Genomic DNA, 12,137 nt, shown 5'->3' with positions numbered 1-12,137 from the left:
CAATAATAGTAAGAAATATAATTCAAACATAACATTGCATTATTATTATCATACGAACTTACCTCGATCCAGAAACAGCAATTTACCATTTTAGTCCATAACCTTGTATTTTCCCGATTTAAGCCCGAATCTCGATTTCCTTCATCTATAATATCACATTTAGCCTAATAATTAGTCACACTATTCATACGGGTCCAAAAATCATATTTTTAAAAATTTTCATTTTGACCCCTAAACTTTTGCATATTTGCACTTTTTCCCAAGGTTCAAAAATTAAACTTCATCCTATTTTCTTATGTTTTATGACATGCTGATCATTTTTCTCTTCTATGGCAACATCAAATTCTCACTCTAACATTTACTTATGACTATTAGGTATTTTTACCGATTAAGCTCTTTTGCTCGTTTTCACTTAAAACCGAGTAGCACAAGTTGTCTAACATAATTTAAAACCTAATATTATATCATAAAATACCAAAATACACAAATTTCACCTATGGGTATTTTTCCAAATATGAACCCTAGGTTGAATTATTGCTAGCATAAGCTAAATCAAGTTACTGGAACTCCAAAAACGTAAAAATCATTAAAAACGAGGCTAGAATGGACTTACAATCGAGCTTGGAAGCTTGGAAACCCTAGCCATGGAGTCTCCCCTGGAATACACGTCCATGGTGAAGAAGATGAGCAAAATTGGCTTTTAATTTTGTATTTTAATTCATTTTATCCCTAAATGACCAAAATGCCCTTACTACTAAACTTTCCAAAAATTCCATTCATGTCCAATATTTGTCCATAAACTTTGAAATTGGTCAAATTTCTATTTAAGACCTCCTAATTAATATTTCAAAGCAATTTCATACTAGAAACTTCTAGAATGCAAGTTTTGCAACTTATTCAATTTAGTCCCTAACTTCAAATTAAACACTTTATGCATAGAATTTCTTCACGAAATTTTCACACAATCATGAAATCATATCATAGACATCAAAATAATCATAAAATAATTATTTCTATCTCGGATTTGTGGTCACGAAACCACTATTTCAATTAGGCCCTAATTCAGGATATTACATGTAAAAACTTCTAAAGTTTTCGATTTAGTCCTAGACCACTCCCAAAGCATGTTTAGGGCCTTGTAGGCTTGTATTAGGGACTTTATGATTAATTGCAAATGGTTTTAATTTCGACGGAAATTTTATTGCTCGAAATTGTATGATTGTTCGTGTGGTAAGTCAAGTACTGCCTCAGGCCCTGTTCTGGCGTTGAATACGAGTAAGGGGTGTTACATTAAGGGTGTTATAACACGAATCTCCAATCACACCAAATGACTCAGAGAGTGGAACATATTCCGTAAGTGAAGCATATAACTAACACTCTCCTTATTTCCCCTCATATGTCCCGTTGAATGGAGGTTAGCTCACATTCCCTTATCCCTCTAACATGTCCCAGGGCCTCAAAGCCCAAAATCGCTATATATATAGGTGAGTACTCAAAAATCTATGGCATGTCAACTATATCCAATGGTTTCAAGATCACAAGGCCAAAATATCTGAAACAAACACATATCACTTACCGATTATCTGTGCACTAGCACTGCATATTTTCATTTTTAGCAAAACATTGTCACTAACATTTAACATATACATAACATGTACACATTTGCACTTTCACAACAATTATCACAACCACATATCACATGTTATAACATCTCATCCCAATTCACATATTCACATTCACATAAGCACATAATTTACAAGATAAACATAGGTATGAGAAAGTTTACACTCAGAATTTAGAGTAGGGGTTTATGCTACTGCTAAGTTCCTAAATAACACATGACTAGTGTCTACGAGCAACGATTCCAAACACTCACTAATGCGCTTTCACCGAGAAGCCGAAAGCTCAATTAGCCTTTACTAACTCATAGATGGTCCTAGGGAATCCGGAACTTCAACTTAATAAATTCACACAACAATACATTCAAAAATCAGCCAAAGACTCACCACAAGCAATCAAAAACATATGCCTAAACTAAGTTCTCATGTAACCGAAAGCTTTAACATAATAAACTTTAAATTCGAATATCTAGGTTTATACTCAGTCTTTTTGTCTAAAACTAATTTTGTTCATCTTATAATTCACCTACGACTAATTCTCAACATTTAAACTATAATAAATACTCAATTTATAATATCGACTTTTTCAACATGTTCTATGGCTATTTTTTGAAAGTTCATTAAACTCAAGAAATTTTTATCTAAACTTTAAAACAAGTTTTGGAAACCTCTTAATCATGTCAAAACTAATTGAAAAACACTTCAAAATCATGTTTTTACTCAAAATCCCAAAATTCACGATTAACGACTCTAATTTCGACTTTTAATCAAAACATAGGATTCCATGGCTAATAATTCAGTTTTAAAGACTAATTAACATTAAAAAATAATGGGTAGACGAATGGTTACCTTTGATGGGAGAAAAACAAATATTTGTCGAAAACCCAAAAAACTCACATGTGAAGAAGATGATGAAATCTATAGAGTTTTAGGATGTTTTCTTGATGATTTATTAAGGTTTAATACTTGGGAAATGATGGGAGAAAAAAAGAGTGAAGATTTAACAAAGAAAATTGAGGATCAAAGGTTGGAAGAGCAAGGGGCGGCACTAAGAAGTAAAAATGAAGAAATAACGTGAAAAATGTAGGTGGGGTGATTTTTAGGTTCAATTTTAAAAATTGGTAAAACTACAACATAAATGCTCACAATTTTGTCTCTGTTTATAAATTAGTCCTTTTTTTTCTAAAATTAAAGGTTTCCAAAATACTTTTTCAAAAATTGATTTAATTTCCTAAAATCCATAGTAAAAAAATTATCGAAACACCAAGTCACAAAATTCCGAACACTCTAAGGCTAAAAAACCTAAAATACCCCTAAAACTCCTAAGCCCTATTTTGGGGTGTTACAATTCAAACTACTAGTTCTTGAGCACCTAGTGGTATTGATAACATTGGAGGAGATGCGTATATGCAAGAATTTGCTGCTCAATTTATGAAGCAAGATAAGAGTCAGAGTTATGAAAAATCATATTCGGAAAAATACTTGGAAGCTTCTAATGTACCACTTTGTGATGATTTTGATATCCTCACCTGGTGGAAGATAAATGGAAGCCCATATCCAATTCTTCAATAAATAGATAGGGATATTTTAAGCATTCTTGTTTTTACAGTCCCTTCGAAGTCTGCTTTCAGCACTAGTGGTCAACTACTTGACCCTTATTATAGTCGACTTCTATCGAAAACTATTAAGGCTTTGATGTGTGCTCAAAGTTAGATTTGGGCTGACTTTGAAAGTAGTTTATGATATTTTTTATTTTGAATTTATTTATAAAATAGTAACATATCATTTTTTTACATTGAATTTATTTGTCAAATAAAAGTGTAAGTTACTTATAAAGATGCTTACATATGCAAGTTTAGGTGAAGTTAGAGAGATACAATGCTCACAATTGATAAAAGAATTAGAAGATGAATGTGATACAGAAGCAACATGAGTGACAAGTATTGATTGATTTTTGGAATTTTTACACTTGTGTTGCATTTGAAGACATTTATGATGTATTTGAGACATTGTTTGTATTTGGATATGTAAGGACTTTATTTTCTGAATTTTTTAAACTTGTGTTGAAGTTATATTCTATTTACCAATTAAAGAGTTGCAACGATTCTTTTTTTAATGGTGACAATTGAAATAATGTCACATATGTGGTGGGAGTCCTGAGGACAAGTATTTCATAGTTCTTTCATAAAAAAATTGGTTTATATTTATTTAACTATTACTTATAAATATATTATATGAAGTGGGTCGTGGGGAGGGTATAACGAGGATTAGGTGGGTTTGGGGACCCACGTGGGTGGTCGGGTGGGGTTGGTTTTGGGTTTTGTATTTGCAGCAGGTCGCGAGGCGGGGATGGGGATAAAAATTCTTAGTCGGGATGGGTATGGAGGGAGCATCCCCGTACCCGCCCCGCCTCGCCCAATTAACATTCCTATCTATATATGCCCATATCTCACATCTCACATCGCTTAAAAAATTAAGGGAAATGAGACTTGGGCACTATATAAATATCTATTTTGTAAGTTTTATTTTTACATTAATAAGTGACACCAAAAAATAAAAAAATTTATTTATGCTGTCACTTTTAGTGCTGATGTTTCCATCTGGAAACGTTTTTTCTGCAAATCATCTGGAAATGCTTTGAGAAAATATTTTTTTAAATTTCACCTATAAATTAATTATTTTGAAAATGCTTTGAGAAAATATTTTTTTAAAATTTCACCTATAAATTAATTATTTCAAAAAATGATTTAATTTGATAAATTTGAAAAATTTTCAACATTTATCGGTAATTTAGTCCTGAGAGGCTTCATCATTGCAGAGAAGGAAGTGTAGTTTACAGACACGCCGCAGTCTCTGGTGATCCAAGTAACCGGAATCTGTCTGTCAATATTTGATAGTCCAACAAAAAACTTTGGAAACCAGGAAAACACAAATGTGGGCATCTCAACAGGGTGTTTATTCCATTCCCTTCGAACTGCAACTAATAATAGTTCTAACATCCGAATTTAAATAGTATTTGAATTTGTAAAAAGTAAATTAAATATTCACAATTTAATTTATCATCTCTAATAAATTATATATATTATTATAGATAATATGTAGATTACAATTGAAACTCGGATTAGATATTTTGATCCTAGATTGATCTAATATGACTCAAATTAAAAAATAAAATATTTTATTTAAAAATTAATTAAAATAAGTATATATTAAATAGTTTATAATATATCAACAACAAAAATAAATTAGATTAAATCAAGCAAATCGTTTAAAATCAAGTCATGACCAATCCATCCTATTAACAGGGCTAAAGGGATGTCGAGTTAAAATTATTAGTCACCTTTTACTTTTGCCTCCAATTGCATTGTTAAATGTTAATACAGGTGTTACAAGTCTAGTAGAATCTGAATTGATTTTATGAATGGTATTAAAAAAAATTATGTTTATTTAATATTGATCTAAAATTAAATATTTTAAAGTTTATTCATTTATATTATTATTTAAATTTTTTGATTGAGTTAGTGTTATTAATTAATCGAATATTAATTTAATTGTAAAATGATTAAGAATCCATTCTTCTTACAAAGTATCAATTATTATAATGAAAATATTTTTGTTGTTTTATATTTTTATATAAAATTTATAAAACTAGAATAAGCCTTGAAAAGTGCTCAAATATGATGGGATTTGAACATTAGATACCATAATTTTTAAAGCTTCACATAATCATTTAAACAAAGTTCTTGTTTATGTTTATATAAAAATAGTTTTTACTTAAAATCTTTTCACTCATGTCATGGTTGTATCATAATATAGTATTTATAAATGATTGACACAAACTTGACCATATTTTCTTTCTTACAAAAATTTGTACTATTTCTACATATTTTCCGTCGTATGTATCTACTAATAATTAACCTAAACTAAGTTCGGACATTAAATATGGTAGTCTGATCTCGGTTTATATTTTAAGCTAAACTTTTTTTTACCTAAAATCAATTTAAAACCTAATATTTAAATTTGGATGAATAATTGGACTTTTAAACATGTAAATTATGATTTTATTAGGTTGTAATCAAAGTAAACAGCATGGTGAAAGGATTTTTGTTGGATTGGAAGTCCGAGTTTCAATTTCAATTTTTATAAGATTGATATCATAACAAAAATGTTTAAATTGGGGACATTGATGAGACATATGGGCAATTAAAGTGGTAAATTGTTTCATGCAAATGGCAAATTAAAGTTAAGGAAGATGAAATGGACCTCTCACCTATTTGACCTTACTTTTTGCAAGTATATATATTTATGTTTTGAGAAAAGTGAGTTTATGTCTCATAGCTGTTTTAGTTTAATTTGTTAATTTATGCTTAATCATCACAACTTTTGCTGCAAAATTAACATTATAGAAGTTGACCCCTTTATTTATTTTCTTTGCTTTCGTTTTGTTAATCATTTTGTTTGGAAGAACTTCTAAAACAGTATTCTTTTACTTTGTTAATTATTTTGTGTTCTCTAAATGATGAGCTGGTAGCGTTTGAGTCACGCCACATAAACCACCAAAAGAAGAAGAAAAAATATCTTTAAAGATAAGTTCTATTGTGATTGATATTGGATTTCAGAAATATTTTTCATATTTATCTTTGTATATCTTTTTATATTAATCTAGAAATGATCACTGCAGAAAATGGTGATAGTGTACTAAACTAAGAATTGCAGTTCTTTCAGCCATTATTACCATTATATGTGGTCCAGCTTTTTAGTCTACATCCACTGTCCAAAAATGTATAATGATCGCTGCATGATAAAGCTATAAAACCCTCGCAAAAAAAGATTGTGTACAGATTCTTTTATTTAATTCTAATTAAGAATATTTAATTCATTAACTGTTAAATAATCTTCTATCGATATAATCATAAGTTAACTCAAACTAAATATTAATAACAAATAAAATTTGGAGCAATAACCCATGGTTTCAACTTCTAAAATGAGTTCAAAGAAGAGTTCAAAATATAAGCCTTCCACTATTGCAATTAGGCATAGAATAGAGAGGTTGGGTATAAACTGGAAAGGCAAAGCAAGCAAATTATTAAATAATTTGATTACCACTAACATGGCAGAGAATGCTGTGAAGAGGAATGGACCTATAAACTTCATGAGATGCACGTTGAGGAACAGCCCCACAAGTGAATTAAAAAAAGAAACAAAGACCTGGTATCATCATTACCAAACAAAACAAAACACAAAAAAGCAAAAAAAAAAAAAAAAGTGATGGAGGAAAAGCAAATAAATCCCATGGCCCAAACCAATAGAACTTTGGTTCATCAAACAGACAAAGGCCTAATGGTTGCTTTCTTCCCTTCTTAAAGATTCTTATAATCATTTTGTGTGTGGTTTATTACCTTAGTAGCTATATTCAGGAGATGGGCAGATCGGGCACTAGGCTGCCAAGCTTTTGCCTCAATAGGATTAGGCCTCATGTTAGAGTTCGGTCCCCTCCAATACAAGCCAAGGCCAATTTGAATTCAGCTACAACTGATCACAAGCATGAGAATAATGGCAAACTTGAAGAAGATAAACCCAGCCATGGAGAAAAGAAACCTGATTTTGTTATGGGTAGGAAGATCATGATCGTGGTTGATTCCAGCATTGAAGCCAGGGGAGCTTTACAATGGGCACTCTCTCACACTGTCCAGTGCCATGACACAGTTATTCTTCTCTATGTCACAAAGCCCTCAAAACAAGGTTTGCAGCTCTTTGTTTTCATGTCCTTTACCCTGAAAAAACCAAAGCTTTTGATTAATGGCTGAAAATATTTTTATTCAGTTCCAGTTACAAATGATGAGTCCAACGAGAACAGGGCTTATGAACCGATTTCCACCTTGAAAACCATGTGCAAGCAAAAGAGACCAGAGGTTGGTTAACATGTCTAATTATAATGTCATTTTTTTCTTGGTCCTTGAGGCAGCTATGTGAATTGACACACATCTTTGAAATTAAAAGTTCAACCACTTTTTATCTGACAGGTAGAAGTTGAGGTAGCAGTGGTGGAGGGGAAAGAGAAAGGTCCAACAATAGTAGAAGAGGCCAAAAAGCAAGGAGCGGCGCTTCTGGTTTTGGGGCGAAAAAAGAAGTCCATGACATGGCGGCTCATCATGATGTGGGCGGGGAACCGGATTACTGGTGGAGTTGTAGAGTACTGTATCCAAAATGCTAGTTGCATGGCAGTTGCAGTAAGAAGAAAAAGCAAAAAACTTGGAGGTTATTTGATCACCACTAAGCGGCACAAGGACTTTTGGCTCTTGGCCTAAATCAAGCATCATCATCATTGAATATATGTAATTGTATTCTTTAATCTAGTGTTGTTGTTTGTAAATATAATACTAGTAAAGTATATTGAGAAAAAAAAATGTGGGGTTTGGTGTGTGGATGAATAAAGTGTGTTGTGTGTTTATTGATGGACATGGAAATTGTGGGGCCAAGGGAAACACAGTTGGGTCCCAAGTTAATCCCTTTAGGATCTTTACTGGATGCTACAATGGCCTAAAAGAAGCACATGGTTGTTGCAGTGGAGATGCTGGGTTTGATCCGCTTTGCTGAAGCTGCAAAACACTCTTATGCAATTGTTGTAAATTTACAACAAATTTAGCCTCTGAAAATTGGTTTTCTGCTTGAAATTTTATCAGTTGGTTTACAAATAAATTCTTTCAATCTGATTATAAAACAGGGGGACAATCTTTTATTGAAATAGTGAGTAGTTGTGACCCCATTAGTCATATATGCTTCAAATGCACTTCAACATTAAGCATCAAGTACTTCATCGTCAAAGCAAGATTCCCACACCATTTAGGTCCCTGTCTACAACAAAGAGACCATATTGCCATACAAAAAATGAAAATAGGGATGAAGATTGAGGAAATCAATGGATGCAAAGGCAAAGAATTAGTAAAAGTTTTTCCTTTCAGGTATTTTAAAAGGATTTCAGAAACATGGTTGTGTCATGTTGTTTAGTGGGTTAATTTATCCACTGTATTAAAGTAAAGAAAAGGAGAATATCTGTACCAATTAGTAGACCTCATGGTTCATGGACATGTGGTGGGGCAAAAAGTAAAATTTTTTTTTTGAACAATAATCAATTTGCAGACAAAAGTAACATAGGGAGAGAGAGAGAGAGAGAGAGAGAGAGAGTTAAGGCCAGCTGAAGGAGGTATTCACTTTCACTGCCATTTTCACTAGGTGCTTGGCCTCCTCAGCAGTCTAATTTGGATCTAGATGTGCTAGAGGAGGGTAGGGAGAGCATTAATAGGTTATAATCGATTTAATCCGTACATTCATTTAGATTGTTTTCGTTTAAAACGATTTCGGCGATCAAATTATAATTTTCTATTTTTTATTATTAAATCTCATAATCAAATTCATCCTACTTAATTTTAAATTATTTATATTTTAAGCTTAACCCTTAAAGTATGCCATATTTTTCATTTTGATCTTTATTTTTCATTTTGATCTTTAAAGTTTTTTTTTGCCCACTTCAGTCCTTTGAGCGTTAATAAAAATTGTCCAGCCAATCGTATACTGTCATGTGTCATATAATAACGTCATTATGATATTATCACCTTAAAATATTTAAAAACTATAAAAAATGCAAAAAAATATTTTAAAAATTAATAATTTTTTTAAAAATATAAAATAGAAAAAAAACATTACAAAATATTAAATTTACTAAAAATTTAAAAATATATATTAAAATTAGGAAAGATATTAGCTACCATAATTATTTTATAATTCAATAAATTGGAATTTAAATTTAGGAATTTAAAATTAGTAAATATTTTAAGTGATAAATTTAGATATTTTTTTTCAAATTATTTAAATAATTAGAAATAATGTTATTTCAATTAATTAATAATTCAATCAATTGTTGTTCTTACAAATTTGGTGTTTCATTTCAAAAAAACAAGAGAAAAAACAAATGCATTAATACTAATATCTAAGTGTAGGTAGACGAAATGATAATGTTTTCACGAGCCAATGAACTAATTTCAGTTCTTGCTATGATCAACCACTACGTGCAACACAAAGCCATTATTAATCTCTCAAAAACGTTGGAACTCAATCGAAATTTCAGTTAAAATAAAGTCATCTATATGGTTTCATTGCAAATATTGAAATAATATTATTTTTTATTATTTAATGAAAATATCATCCAAATTTATGGCATAAAAATATATCAATTACAAATTTCAGTTGATTAAATTATAAAACAATTATCATAGATAATATCTTTTAAAAAGACAATGATATCATGTTTAATCTCTAGTAAATCTGATTTATAAAATTTTAAAAATATTAATATTTATAATTATTTTAAAAAAATTAGTAATTTTTTAAATATTTTTATAATGCTTTTAACTTTTCCTAATTTTTTATAATTTTAAATTTGTTTTAAATTCTTAAATATTTTTTTTTGTAATTTTTTACAATTCTTGTATATTTATAATTTTTTAAATACTCTTTGTATTTAATTTTTGTATTTTTTTGTAATTTTTAAAGATTTTAAGGTTTTTTTGGGTGATAACGTTACGGTGATGTCATTGTATGCCACATGGCAACATATGATTGGTTGATCAATATTTTTTAACGTCCAAAGTATTGAACCGGGAACGCCTGATAACTTAGGGACTAAACTAGAAACGTTTGATAGCATTAATGACTGAAGTAAGTCAAAAAATGAATTTTAAAGACCAAAATGAAAAAACAATATACTTCAGAAATCATTAAACCTATATTTTATAAATATTATATTAAATTAAGTCCAATACTCCAAACCTAATAAAATTAAATGGGTTATATAAAAAGAACCCTATTAATTTAACCCCGTAAATTAAAACTCCAAACCCAGTTAAAAACAAAATATATAAAAAAAAACACCTTAAACTAAAACATAACTCTGTTAATAAGCTAAATGTAGGAGGAGAGAGGTGCATGGGAACTACCCATATTTTGTTGAGATGCTTGAAAATGATGAGGCTAAGAAAGAGATATTAGAAAGGGTATGGATAAGGGGATAGAGGCAAAGGGCTTGTTTGCTGTGTTGAGTAATGTGGTACTACCTCTTGAATTTAATAATCTTAACCTTAAAAGGAATTTAGATGAATGTATTAGAGAAGATGATGAGGAGTTCTCTCGAGGCAAAAGACAGTGTTTAGGTGAGTTAAGTCTAAATTTTGAAAGGGCAGGTGCTTCTATAAGATTGGGTAAGGGTAGTAAAAGGGTATTAGGAAGAAATGGTGTTAAATGGAGAAAGGATAGAGGTAAGGTATACTGTGATAATCTTCTAGTGGAAGTACCTGTTTTGTTGGGAAGAGATTTCAACAACAATGCTAATGGGTTTGGTGGCTGCCCTAATCCAACCACCCAGCAGCCATGAGACTTATGGTATGAAACTGTTAGGGTTTAGGATTAGCCTTGACAGTGAAGGTGTTCAAGGAGAATATCTATAAATTTGATCTGAATTTTATTTATTTACTGGAAACAAAGAATAAGAAAGAAAAAGCGGAGTTTGTAAGAAAGTTAAAATTCAGTGAAGGATTTGCAATGGATCTTTAGGGTTTGCATGGGGGAATAGCTTTTTGGTGGAAGGACGACTAGTTGGTGAATATTTTGGAAAGTTCAAATAATGCAGTTGACACTACAGTGTGTAATGGGGATTATAAGGCCATGGTAAGGCTTTTTTGGGTTTATAGGGCCCTTATCTTTGAGGATTGAATGGTAATATGAGAACATGTAAAGCAAAAATGTGTGACAGGTAATATGGCTTGGTTGTGTGTTGGGGACTTTAATGACATTAGGGGAGGCATGAAAAGGAAGGGGGGAGGCCTAAGTAAAAAAAGAAGATGGAATGTTTCAATGAAATGATTCAAGAATGTCAGCTAAATGAGATAAATTTTAAGGGTTTGAAATTTACATAGATGGGAGTAAGGAGAACTGCTTGGTTAAAGAGAGGCTAGACAGAGCATTGGTGAATTTTAGGTGGATGGAAATCTTTCCTAATAGCCTCGAATTCAATCTTTTTACTATAGGGTCGAATCACTCTCTTTTGATGTTGTTTTCTAATTTTAATGATAAGAAGTTTCCTAAGAGATTCAAATTTGAAGCTAATTTGTTGCAAGTGGATGGTTTTAAAGCAATGTTAAAAAATTGTTGGCAACATGTGGATCAAAGGTTTAGGGATCTGAAACTGGCACAAAAGTTAAACAAGAGCAGGAAGGTATTGAGTGAGTAGAGTAGGAAGAATGTAAGGAATAATAGAATTATTATTGAGGAATGAAAGGAAGAGTTGAAGAAACTTCAAGATGAAGATGGTGTTGAAAGGGATATTCTTAAGCTTAGAGAGTTAAAAGAGGGGATTCGAATTGCTTGGGAAAAGGAAGAAATGTACTATTTTCAAAGGGCTAGGAGGAATTGGTAACAATTTGGGGATAGAAACTCTAAGTTTTTTTCATCTTGCAACATATCAGA

The 12,137-nt window shown here is 31.0% G+C and overlaps 1 protein-coding gene across 1 annotated transcript; it reads left to right on the top strand.

The window, feature by feature from the left end:
* Positions 1-6,664: 6,664 nt before the first annotated feature.
* LOC107893810 (universal stress protein PHOS32) lies at positions 6,665-8,068 on the top strand. Its single transcript, XM_016818901.2, has 3 exons — positions 6,665-7,361; positions 7,443-7,531; positions 7,643-8,068. The coding sequence occupies exons 1-3, from the start codon at positions 7,040-7,042 to the stop codon at positions 7,925-7,927; spliced, it is 696 nt and encodes a 231-aa protein (XP_016674390.1). The 5' UTR covers positions 6,665-7,039; the 3' UTR covers positions 7,928-8,068.
* Positions 8,069-12,137: the final 4,069 nt, after the last annotated feature.

The sequence above is a fragment of the Gossypium hirsutum genome, chromosome A13 (genome assembly GCF_007990345.1).
Source record: "Gossypium hirsutum isolate 1008001.06 chromosome A13, Gossypium_hirsutum_v2.1, whole genome shotgun sequence".
Classification (NCBI taxonomy): Eukaryota; Viridiplantae; Streptophyta; class Magnoliopsida; order Malvales; family Malvaceae; genus Gossypium; species Gossypium hirsutum.
Note: the sequence above shows the minus strand (reverse complement) of the source record. Positions and strands in the feature narration are given on the sequence as shown.